General features: G+C 42.4%; 1 protein-coding gene across 2 annotated transcripts in view; it reads right to left on the minus strand.

Annotated features, from left to right (window-relative positions):
- Window positions 1–6,386, minus strand: part of LOC129816665 (activin receptor type-2A-like) — a 61,141-nt gene extending 54,755 nt beyond the window's left edge. The window contains exon 1 of one of the 2 annotated variants that reach the window (XM_055871420.1): window positions 5,176–6,386. In XM_055871420.1, coding sequence (XP_055727395.1) covers window positions 5,176–5,230 — 55 coding nt within the window. In that variant the 5' untranslated portion in view covers window positions 5,231–6,386. The remainder of the gene's footprint in view (window positions 1–5,175) is intronic. The other variant, XM_055871421.1, reaches the window with a different exon arrangement.
- Between the last annotated feature and the right edge of the window lie 6,011 nt (window positions 6,387–12,397).

The following is a 12,397-nucleotide window of genomic DNA, read 5'->3' on the forward strand; positions in this document are numbered from 1 at the left end:
CAGTACTTAGGGTGAGGTACCGCACAGCCCACTGAGTTACACCTGACAGTAAAGGGTAGAAAGATGTGGGAAACAACCTAATATCACCCTACGGGGAGACGGACAAAGACAGTATGGAGCGAGTTCTGTGCACATCTTCTGTAGCTCAGTTGGTAGAGCGTGGTGCTTGCAACGCCAGGGGTGTGGTTCAATTCCCACTGGGGACCAGTTTTTAAAAAGTATGAAAATTAATGCACTCACTGCTATAAATCGCTCTGGATAAGAGCATCTGCTAAATGACTAAAATGTCAATCTTAGAACACAGTTTCTACTTTAGTTTAGGCTATGTACCTTGTTTTTTAACATAGCTAGGCCTTGTCTTTTACTGTACCTTGTAATCACAATTTCTACTGTAGCTAGTCTCTCTACTCAGTAATTGTAGCTCGATTCTGCTGCAGCTCATCTCTACTCTAGCTTGTTTCTGTCCGGTGGCCTTTGATCATTTGCTTGAAGGCAACAATAAATGGAATGTGGTGTTGCTTCAGTCCCTTTCTCAGGATGCAAAGTTAGGGGATCTTAATGAGGGGCGTTGTTGCCTATTGTGACCAGAGAACCTTTGGTAATGAGCAGTACACATTCTAATGGTTCTCTTTTGAGGGCCCCCTCTTGTAAAAGCCACAAAAGGTTAATGCAATAATTGTAGTAGAAGACAGGAACTGCTTAAAATTCAAGAGGGCAGGATTTTTTTTTGTTGTTGTGCGATACAGAAGAACATTTACATGTGAAGCAGAGGGGGCGGGGCCTATGAGCGAAATAGGCCTTTTGTGCATTGAAATGTGCATAAATAAACCAGCTGGTCCCAGCACTTCAGAGTATAACAACCAGTTAAATTTCTATGCCTGTTGCTTGGTTGTTGGCGGATTAGTGCAAGGAGCTTGGTTGGGTAATCCTACAATGTGTTGAAAACATACGTCTACAGGAAAACAACAGCAAGTTATCCATGACAAAACATAGACAACCTCCCAAATACCAATTGTGTTTTTGCCAAAGACTAACAACAACCTATTTGTTGTACCACTGCAGATAAAAACCTACCTTAAAAACAACACACCATAACCACATACATATCATCCTAATCCCCTATAATTGAGGGGTTCAACAAATGCATTAGGGCTCTCCATCCAATCAGGCATCAGTATGGATTCTGTGTGATTGTACAAAAGGGGGAGCTTTTTTTTTTTTAAGGTTAAGTGTGTATTATCCTCCACCACATCCAAAAAATGAATAATTTTGTGACAGAAGTGGTGTCGCTCTCTAATGGTCTCCTGCTGAGCTGTCTGGATGAGCATTAATATGCTGGGGATGATGAGCAGTGAGCACCGCTGGGCTTGCATACCAAATGACACACTATTCCCTATATAGTACACTACTTTTGACCAGGACCCATAAGGCTCTGGTCAAAAGTAGTGCACCACAAAGGCCAATGGTCCCAGGGCCCAGTCACACACAGCTGGATCTGTATGGGGATACAGGCTACGTCCCAAATCGGACCGATGTATCCCCATACAGATCCAGCTGTGTGTGACTGGGCCCTGGGACCATTGGCCTAAGTCTGGCAAGCCTAGGGCCGAAGCAGGTAGACTAATGACCATAGACATGGCCCTTTTGGCAATCCTTTGAACACATAGCCTAGCCATTCTATTCCATGATATATATGTATGTACTGTATGTATGCATGTACACTACCGGTCAAAAGTTTTAGAACACCTACTTATTCAAGGGTTTTTCTTTATTTTTACTACTTTCTACATTGTAGAATAATAGTGAAGACAACTATGAAACAACACATGTGGAATCATGTAGTTACCAAAAAAAAAAGTGTTAAACAAATCAAAATATATTTTATATTTGAGATTCTTCAAAGTGCCACCATTTGCCTTTATGACAGCTTTGCATACTCTTGGCATTCCTTTAACCAGCTTCACCTGGAATGTTTTTCAACAGTCTTGAAGGAGTTCCCACATATGCTGAGCACTTGTTGGCTGCTTTTCCACTCTGCAGTCCGACTCATCCCAAACCATCTCAATTTGGTTGAGCTCAGGGGATTGTGGAGGCCAGGTCATCTGATGCAGCACTCCATTACTCTCATTCAAATAGCCCTTACACAGCCTGGAGGTGTGTTGGGTCATTTTCCTGTTGAAAAACAAATGATAGTGGCACTAAGCCCAAACCAGATGGGATGGCGTATCGCTGTAGAATGCTGTGGTAGCCATGCTGGTTAAGTGTGCCTTGAATTCTAAATATATCACAGATAGTGTCACCAGCAAAGCACCCCCACACCATCCCACCTCCTCCTCCATGCTTGGGAAATACACATGCGGAGATCATCCATTCACCCACACCGCGTCTCACAAAGACGGTGTGAGACGCGGTTGGAACAAAGGCGGTTGGAACAAAAAATCTCCAATTTGGACTCCAGAGCAAAGGACAAATTTCCACTGGTCTAATGTCCATTTCATGTTATATTTTAAGAAGGAACACCTGTTAATTGAAATGCATTCCAGGTGACTACCTCATGAAGCTGGTTGAGAGAATGCCAAGAGCGTGCAAAGCTGTCATCAAGGCAAAGGGTAGCTATTTGAAGAATCTCAACTATAAAATATATTTTGATTTGTTTTACACTTTTTTGCTTACTACATGATTCCATTTGTGTTATTTCATAGTTTTGATGTCTTCACTATTATTCTACAATGTAGAAAATAGTAAAAATTAAAAAAAAAAACTTGAATGAGTAGGTGTTCTAAAACCTTTGACCAGTAGTGTGAGAGAGAGTGAGAGGAGACAGGAGAAAGAGAGGGAGAGTAGAGAGAGAGAAAGCCTGTGAGTACTCCCTTACTACATTTTAACAAAGATAACCCCAAAAATAAATGCAGGACTTAAATCTGAGAAACTGTCATAAGATATAATCCTTCCTTTCCCTCAAATGAAATGTAGAACCAGATTCACGAGATCAAGGGGAAGTGTAATTAACCTTGCTCCTAGGCACCCAACCAGCTCTGGTCCCCTCAGCACCAGCAATCTGCTGGTGCCACAACCTCTGCAGAGAGCGGGCCTTCCTATCGACAGGCCACCCACATTCCAACCCGCTTTGATTATACTTTAGGCCAGGGCAGTGCTCAGTAGGACACAGCATTGTGGAGTGTTCAGATAGGAACAGGCTTATATTATGTGGAACAGAACAGATGTCAGCTGCTCTATTGGTGATATTTCTATCTACAAGGTGGTGAACATTACGGCCCAGGCAGTCGAGTAATGGAACCTGCCACTTCCTCAAAATAACATCAACATACTGTATCTCCGTCACGACGGTGTGCAACATACAGCTCAAGTAGCATTGAGGTGAGGTGTGTAACTGACAATCACCCTCTATTGAGGTCAAAGTTCTGCTTGGTGGAAATCCCATTCGTTAAAGTGAGCAGATTGAACTAAAGCAATCTCCTTATGTGGCTTGGCTAGGCCCAGTTTACTCAACCTGGCATCAGAGCCATACGAAACACACTATACGCATTTCTGAGAACCTCCAAGACATATGACATGCACTAATGGTCGAGTTACATAGACAAACAAAAGTTGGGAGGTTGGTTCACCTAAACTGCTACATAAATTATTCTAACCTTTGTCGTTAGTTCTCCAAATTACCAATGTAAATTCTCCCCATAATTCTTGTTTAGATGCAACAATCTACCTCTTCTGAGAGAAAGACATAATACTAGATGTCCTCCAAGATGTATGATCATTTACATCATCTAATTCGTATGCCATTGTATGACCGGGTAAGACGTATGATACTATACATCCTCTAATTCATATGATATTTTACAACTACTATTCCATTCATAATGTAAACTAATGTACATCATAAATGGAGGTTAACAGATTTACGTACCAAATCCTACGAATTGCACTGAGACCAGGGCGGTTTACTACGCACTGACTGACCTCTGCCTGGTGCAAAGTAAATGGAGCTTTGACTCAGGAGATGACTTCGAGTCTTTGCCCCCCACTCCCCCCCCCCCCCCCCATGCTCTGTGCAAATGGGAGTTTTGGGAGTGTAGAGTGATAAGCACAGATGGAAGACTGTTTCTCAGGGCAGGTGCCAGCAGCACGTGCCTCGTTTCAAACAAAACCGCCACACACTGAATCCTTGAATCCCAACTTGCGATCTTTTAAACAGGAGACCAACTTGCTTTTTGTCCAACTAACTGCTTTGGGATGTACCAACAAGAAACACGTATCCGTGTTGATGTTTCATCTAAAGAAAACCAAGTGAATACTACTGTACAACAGACCATTACATAGGCCTAGGCATAATAATATGCAAATAACATGCAGTACAGTAGCTATACCTGAATGTATCAGAATGCACATATCTACATAAGAAAATATCTAGGCAGTACAACTGGGATTTCAGAGCCCAGGTCACAATCACACCATAAAATAAGAATTTGTTCTTAACTGACTTGCCTAGTTAAATAAAAGTTAAAACAAAATACAAAATAAAGCAAACCTAGACTGAAATAACATCAACAACCACAACAGGGTCAACTATAGCCTCATCAGATATTCCATTCTTACATCACATAAATACTCAAATAATATAGTGGAGAGGATTCTCGATTGAATAATCTTCCAGCATAAAATATATAGCCGTTTTGATACTGCATGAAAAGCACACAACTCATTAATCATAGCAACATATGCATAACTATTGGCCGACAGCTAGCTGCTCTCAATCAGATGCATACGTTGCCTCCTTTCTCCACAAGAGGCCTACCCTACTCCTATATTGACTACTCGCTTTCATCTCGCTATAGTGGCTAGAACGATGGCTATTGCCGACTTGGACTGGACAGACGATGACCATCAACATGATCTAATGTACAATCAACTCTATTCAAAAAGCTGTTTAGTTTCAAGATGCTGTACATTCGATCGCGTTCCCGCGTCATATGACCCGCGGCAGCGAGCGCACATAACAGGGACAGTAGGTTCTGTCGTGCACGCAATAGGATAGGCTATAACATTATCATAGGCCTACACTGTGATATGGATGCGTGTGAAATATTCTGACTACTGCATGCATGAACATGTGATCGCTGGTCGATATTTGAAGACTGCTTTCTATCGAATACCCACCTGAAGAACATGAGATCAGAAAGACGCCGAATGCCAGTTTCGTTGCTGGTCCCATTTTCGGTCAAATGTCAAATCCTTTATTTCGAGTAAATCCTGGTGCCACGAATCCTATGGGATTAGCGTCCAAAGTATCAGAGTACCTTTTTATAGCAAATGCATCAGGTGACTGACTGAAAGAGCTGCAATGCCTGTAACATACAGCATAAAAATGTCCACTTCAGAATCCTTAGTGTTTATTGTATTCTTGTGGCATGGGACATGGTTTGAAACACATGTAAAAATAAAAATAAATAAAAATTACTAAAGAAATTAAACTACTGCAAAAGAAAAACTAGATTAAACCGACGAATAGCTTGTTTGACTACTGGTTAATGTACTTGCTGCATGGTGTATCCATTCTGCACACAAAAATGCAACATTGTCGCATTTTAGAAACAATGTCTAGCGCTAGACTATGTCCCAGCATAAATAATCACAAATTCTTACTTTGTTGCAATTTTTTCGACTATCTAGCGACAATCTTTCATCTAGACATCACCGTTAACATAAACCGGATTTGCATAGGTTTAAGATTGCCTACATTGCTTACTGGTTACCTCACTAGTTAAATCACCAATTCAATGAGTCGAGTTTGCGTAATTACATTTTACTGACCAAGTTTCACTCTTGCAAACATTACACCTTTCCCAAATCACGCGCGATCACATCCAAAGGAAAGTTGACACCGGAGAAAACATTAACCAGGCATACAGAAGGCTGTGTACAGAAGGCTGTGTGTATTCCGAAAGTTGTTTGTCCACAACATGCAAATAACGCAATATTGTCTCTAGCTGTCTTCAAAATCCGAATCTTGAATCACAGAAACCATTTTTCGTATTTTAGATATGTCAATCGAGAAAGGATTGCAGTCGAGCTACACTGCTGAAGACACATACGAAACCCGTGAAGCTAGCCCGATACGTTAGCTACTGGCTGGCTTGGTCGGTATCGATTCAATCAATGTTCACTCGTGCGAACGGGAAGTGTGGCATACAAGAAAACAACGAACTAGAGAATTAAAATGATTCCTTTAGATGTAGTCTCTTTCGTCTAATATTGACGTTTTTCTTGAACGACTCGGTCATATAATTCTCATCCACTCTCCAAATGCACAACTGTACTCAAGATGGCTGCTTGCACGGATTGTTTTTGATTTTTTTCCATACTCATCTGTCACTACGCGGCTAAAGCTGTGACCGACACGAATAACGGCCAATAGAGAACGACCAAATATCCCTATCCGCCACAGCTTTATACAGCTCTACCAATCCTGTGAGACATTCTCTTGCGCCCAGGCGAGTGTACTGTGAGTAAAGGTATTGATGATGGGATGGCTGTAGATACGCTGATCAATAAAATTACTGGATTTTTGTGAAAGGATAGGAACCGTAGTTTTGGTAATTGTTTGCTAGGAGACGCTAATTAGGGTCACATATGCAAAACCTATAAAACCACGGAAAACTCTAAACTGTCTAAGAAGGTATCTTTGGGACGTTCCAACTCTGACGTCACGTCATTGAAGTTGACATTTAACACGGTGGTAGCTAGTTTTCCATCCAATTGGAGAGAGATTTTCATGTGAATATTCTAGAATCTGCACAAAGAAAATATGCGCATTTTCCCACCAGTGGTGTGTTTTCAGTAAACGGACTTGTTGCGGCTAAAAGTCTGTGCGTGAGGACATTGTGCACACAAAATATACTTTTTCGCTAAAGTTTTCATGTATCCTACCGAATAAAAATCTAAAGTTTAATGTGTTTCCAATGAGGAATTGTATCTTGAAACTGATGCTACATGCATGCAATGTTTTATAGGCAAAATGTCACTTTCTTTGGTGAAAAAATTGCTTCCCCAACCTTAAAACTCACCGGTTGCCTAAAGCCTTCTTGTCTGTGTGAGAAAATAACATGTACATGGCATGTAGATTTAATCATTTAAGTGGAGATAGAAAACCTTCTCGTATTTTAGCCTATATTCATTAATGTTGATCAACCAGTCTAATGAGCACATGGATGTATCAAGGGAGCTAATTTATATGCATTATGAAACCAATATACTGTATGAAACCTGTCCTACTGAGGTGCTTTGGAATTCCCCTGGAATAAAACTGTGGTTGTTCCACATTTACATTTGAAGTGGAATTGAAACAAGTCCAACCTGACTTGGAATTGAAACAAGTCCAACCTCTGGAAAGAAGATTCATTTTTTCTAACTTTCTAGGTTAAATTGAATTATGTAAAACAGTTGATTAAATGCATTATGATGAAAGTTAACAATTTGAGAGCTAGAATATCCTGCAAATTAGTGTCAGTGTAAACATAATACTTTCCATGAGCTGCCCCTGGAATTAGGTAACCCTACCTGACCTAATTTTTATTTTTATTTAACTGGGAAAGTCAGTTAAGAACATATTCTTATTTACAATGACATCCTACCCAGACAAACACAGGGCCATTTGTGCGCCACCCTACGGGACTCCCAATCACAGGCAGATGTGATACAGCCTGGATTTGAACCAGTGACACCTTTAGCTCTGAGATGCAGTGCCTTAGACCACTGCGCCACTTGGAAGCCCTATTTCTGTAAACATATAACCCCGGTCACTAAGTTGACCTAAAGAAAAGCACTGGCGCTTATAACCTAAGCTTCAGTACGCATGTGGAAAATATCAAGGACACTAAGAGAGGATAGAAAGCCAGGATTTAGTCACATTTACTCACACCCAAGACTTGTCTCTCCAACCTACTTATGAGGCTATTAGTCTATCCGCCAAATCACTTCAACACTCTCCTGAAACATGGGAAGTATTTGGGTGTGGGGTTCTAAATATCACAGGAATACCCAAGATGCCAGGCATTCTTCCCCTGGATGAGCTCATTAACTTTTAATCAGAGTTCTAAAACTGCAAGAGATTATCCCAATGGATATGAAAGAGTTTGCGTGAGATGTCAGGCAGATGTCAGGAGACAGGCCATGCATCTGTTAGAGCGCGTCGTCCCTGTCAGGCTGCTGATGTCCTTGAGAGAGCGTACACGTGTCTTTCTTCTGTGAAGGTAATTACTGTACTATTTCCTAGGATTCAGTTCTGCCAAGTACCCTAGACCTATTGTACCCAGTACAAGGTTTAACTCACTCAAAATGACCACTGTGCTTTAACTATCTGGTCAATCTTATTTGAGTACTTAAAGGCAACTCCCACATTTTAAATTACCCTTTTGGGTTCATGTAAATTACAACTCTAACCAATGTAGTGCTAAACCACATACTTGCACAACGTAGGCATACTTCGCCCTAGCTCTTGTGAATAGGTAATCACTTAAGCACTAGTAAACCACATTACACCCTGTCCTCTTAAATCACATTAATGTTGAGCCTTGGCACATGTTAAGAAAAGAGCCCATTTCCTTCACAGTAAGGCATATAGAGTTGTCTTTTATCATCTTACTGTCAGTCCATATATACCAGTTTTTATCCTTGCACTATTTACAATGACTATTTACACGATTGTTTGTGCACCATCCCTGCATGATTGAAACTTTCCATTGTCCCAATAGGCGTCATATTACCATTTCCATCTCTGTTTAAAACTTTTTTTTAGACCTTTGCTCATGTAATGTTGTGCAGATATGAAACTGCATGTTAAATTGCACTGGCAAATGGCTGCCAGATGTATATGATCACTTATGACGTTGCTATAGTGAAATTAAATTATCCATGCATACAGAACTTTGCGGGATGTTCATAGCAGAAACCCTCTTTTAATTTTGAACCGTTGTCAGGGGACAAGCCATTGGAGGGAGGGAGCAGCAGTAGTCTCCCTCCAGATACTTTACTTGATGTTGCTATTGCATTGAAATTACAATAAAACCACAGCATATTTTGTCGGTTTTGGATTATGACAGGTTATACAAGCATTATTGTGAGAAGGATTGTGCGCCATTCATTTCAGTATCTGGCACTGATTAATGTGGGTTGGCAATGCAAAGCTCCCTGTCACCATTGGAAATCAACACTAATTGAAGTTGAGAGGAGAGATGAGGGGTTGGTGTGTGTGTGTTTGTGGCTGCTTGGTGACAGAGGGAGTAGAGGTGACGGCAGATTACCAGTGTGACCTGGGCAGCTATGACATTCCTCCCTGCTCCACTAATCTTATATCCTCCCTGACGTCACCTAGGCTGCAGTGTGTGAGTGTGTTCATGTTTTAAAAGTTGACATAGCCTACTTTCTAACTAAGGCAATGGCTGATGATAGTTACTAGCTCTACAGGGAGCCCATTATGAGGGCCTCAGGTTTTAATGACATATAATGACCTACACTACTAGTGGCTACACTGGCCTCGCCCAACTGAAAGGCACTTACTGCGAGGCCAATTCAATGTTGACGACTTACCATAATATTTTGCTAATCAACTTTCTTTATCAGGAATTTTTTGGCATTCCCTCTCCCACACCCTCACCCTCTCCCACACCCTCTCCCTCTCCCACACCCTCTCCCTCTCCCACACCCTCTCGCTCTCCCACACCCACTCCCACACCCACACCCTCTCCCACACCCTCTCGCTCTCCCACACCCTCTCGCTCTCCCACACCCTCTCGCTCTCCCACACCCTCTCGCTCTCCCACACCATCTCCCTCTCCCACATCCACTCCCTCACACTCTCGCTCTCCCACACCCTTTCCCTCATCCTCTCCCTCACACTCTCCTTCTCCCACACCCTCTCCCACACCCACTCCCTCTCCCACACCCTCTCGCTCTCCCACACCCTCTCGCTCTCCCACACCATCTTCCTCTCCCACACCATCTCCCTCTCCCACATCCTCTTCCTCACACTCTCCCTCTCCCACACCCTCTCGCTCTCCCACACCCTCTCCCACACCCTCATCCTCTCCCTCACACTCTCCTTCTCCCACACCCTCTCCCACACCCGCACCCTCGCCCACATCCTCTCCCACACCCTCTCCCTCACTCTCTCCCTCTCCCACACTCTCTCCCTCACTCTCTCCCTCTCCCACACCCTCATATCCTCCGTATCTCACCGTCTCAATTCCTTTAGGAGGCCATTACTTACTACAAGTAAATCCTTGTCATCCACCAGTACTCCCTAAATCAAGGATGCCGGCGTGATATAAATTACATTAAACTAGGTTTCTAAATGAACTTCTATGGCATACCAGTAATACAAATGCTGGATCTGTAATTTATGACATTCTAATTTGATTCCTCTGGCAAAAACACAGGATGGAGTTTCGTAAACACAAACACTGCAGCCCCAATTTCCTACCACATCCGTATGTTATGCAACCCACAGTGAACAGGACTCCACCAGGGATACACACACACTCTATCGCCTGTGGGGAGTTATTCTGTTTGCTAGGGGGACCTATGAGACTTATTCTCCAAGCAAGCTTCGCTTCAGGGGATGTTGCAGAGGAATAGCATTTAAAATGAAAGCTTATGGTACAAGCTGTTCCTCCTAGTTCTCTTTGCCTTTATGTAACAATTGCGTGTTCTTCAACCACCATGCTCTCTGTATGGTCTCTGAGGTCCAGGATGCACAGGTTATGTTAGGACTGTCAACAAGGCAGTGTTACATACAAAACACAAAACAATGTCTCGACAAGTAAATGCTGACCCGCTTCAGCTCTTTAGTGTGTGTGCGTGTAAGTGTGTGCGAAGGCATGCTCGCTCGCTCGGTCATGAGAGTGGGTGTATTAGTTGGTCGATGAGGACTGTCAAATATCCCAAAGTAAAGAAAAAACATAATAATAAATTCCACCTATAACTCTGATGCTGAGAAGGTGATCATATTCAGATCAATCTTTCCCATGGAAGCCATCCTGTTAACGTTAAGGAGGAGTGATGCTAAACTAACGTTAGCTCCCATCCGGCTCTGTTGATTTAGCCACTCGCCCGTGGATTAAATAAAAAGCGGAGGGCTCCTGCCAAGTGGGGCAGCGGCCAAGGCCCGGCAGCTTGGCACAGAGGAGAAAAGGCAGTGCCATGGCAATGCATTCCTCACACTAGGCATTCAACTGCTCGTCTAATACTCCTCTAGTACTGCATGTTTTCATCATTATCTGAAGTTCTATTGGAATTAAAAACCTGTAAGGGTTCTGAATTTGGCTATTGTGTTCTACCTGCTGTAGGGATTCTCCAGAAGTAGTAATGGTGTTGGTTAGTCAATAGAGCTCTGATAATGAATAGTCTCAAAACCTATCAGTTTAATGTTGTATTTTGATAATCTAGTAATCGACATAGATGTGACAGTCGTTGTGTCCTTCATGAAATATGCAAAGGCTTTGTTGTGTTACGAATGGCTTTTGAATGTACTCTTGTTAAATAATTCTAATCAGGATTTCAAAAGCTTTGTCCCTGTGTCCCTTGTCCCCATCTATGTTTGTATGCTTCGTGGGTAACCTCTACAGGTCTTTGACTGAAATTTCAAATGAACTCTAGTGAAGTTTCAGCTTGGGTTTGTGTCATAACTTCAACCTCCCGCAGCATTTATAGACAACAGTGGATGGAGTAGTGGGTAGAGTGGTTGTGACAGTATGACATGGGTAAACTAAGGGATGTGTGTTGTATTTTGCCCTTGAAAGGTCATGCAGTCCACCCCTGCAGTGTTGCCGCCCCGCCCCACACCTCACCATGCTTCCTGTTTTTCAGCGGATTGTGTGTTTATCTTTGCCATTGGTCATCAAATTTTCTGACAGGGGCGACTACCCACGCTGGGTGAAGGAGAGTTTATGTTTGTTCGGGCGCTGTGACACCCACTAGACCCAACACTGCTAAACCCTTGTGATTTAAAGAAAGTTGTCCACTCACCTTCACCCCATGAACTCATCCATCGCTGAACCCATCCAATGCCTGATGCAGACATTTCATAACAGTAGGTTGTTTACTTTTGCCATGAGACTACTAGTAACTAAGAGTAGATAGTTGTCTATGTCCAAAAAATATAAGGCCGTGCTTCTACACCTGCATTGCTTGCTGTTTGGGGTTTTAGGCTGGGTTTCTGTACAGAACTTTGAGATATAAGCTGATGTAAGAAGGGCTATATAAATACATTTGATTTGTTTTTTTTTATTTGAATTAAGTGGTGCGTAACTGGTGGCAGGGAAGTCAGACGCAGGAGAGCAGAAATGGGTAATAACCGGAGCAGTTTAATTATCAAAACCAACGG

The sequence above is a fragment of the Salvelinus fontinalis genome, chromosome 19 (genome assembly GCF_029448725.1).
Source record: "Salvelinus fontinalis isolate EN_2023a chromosome 19, ASM2944872v1, whole genome shotgun sequence".
Classification (NCBI taxonomy): Eukaryota; Metazoa; Chordata; class Actinopteri; order Salmoniformes; family Salmonidae; genus Salvelinus; species Salvelinus fontinalis.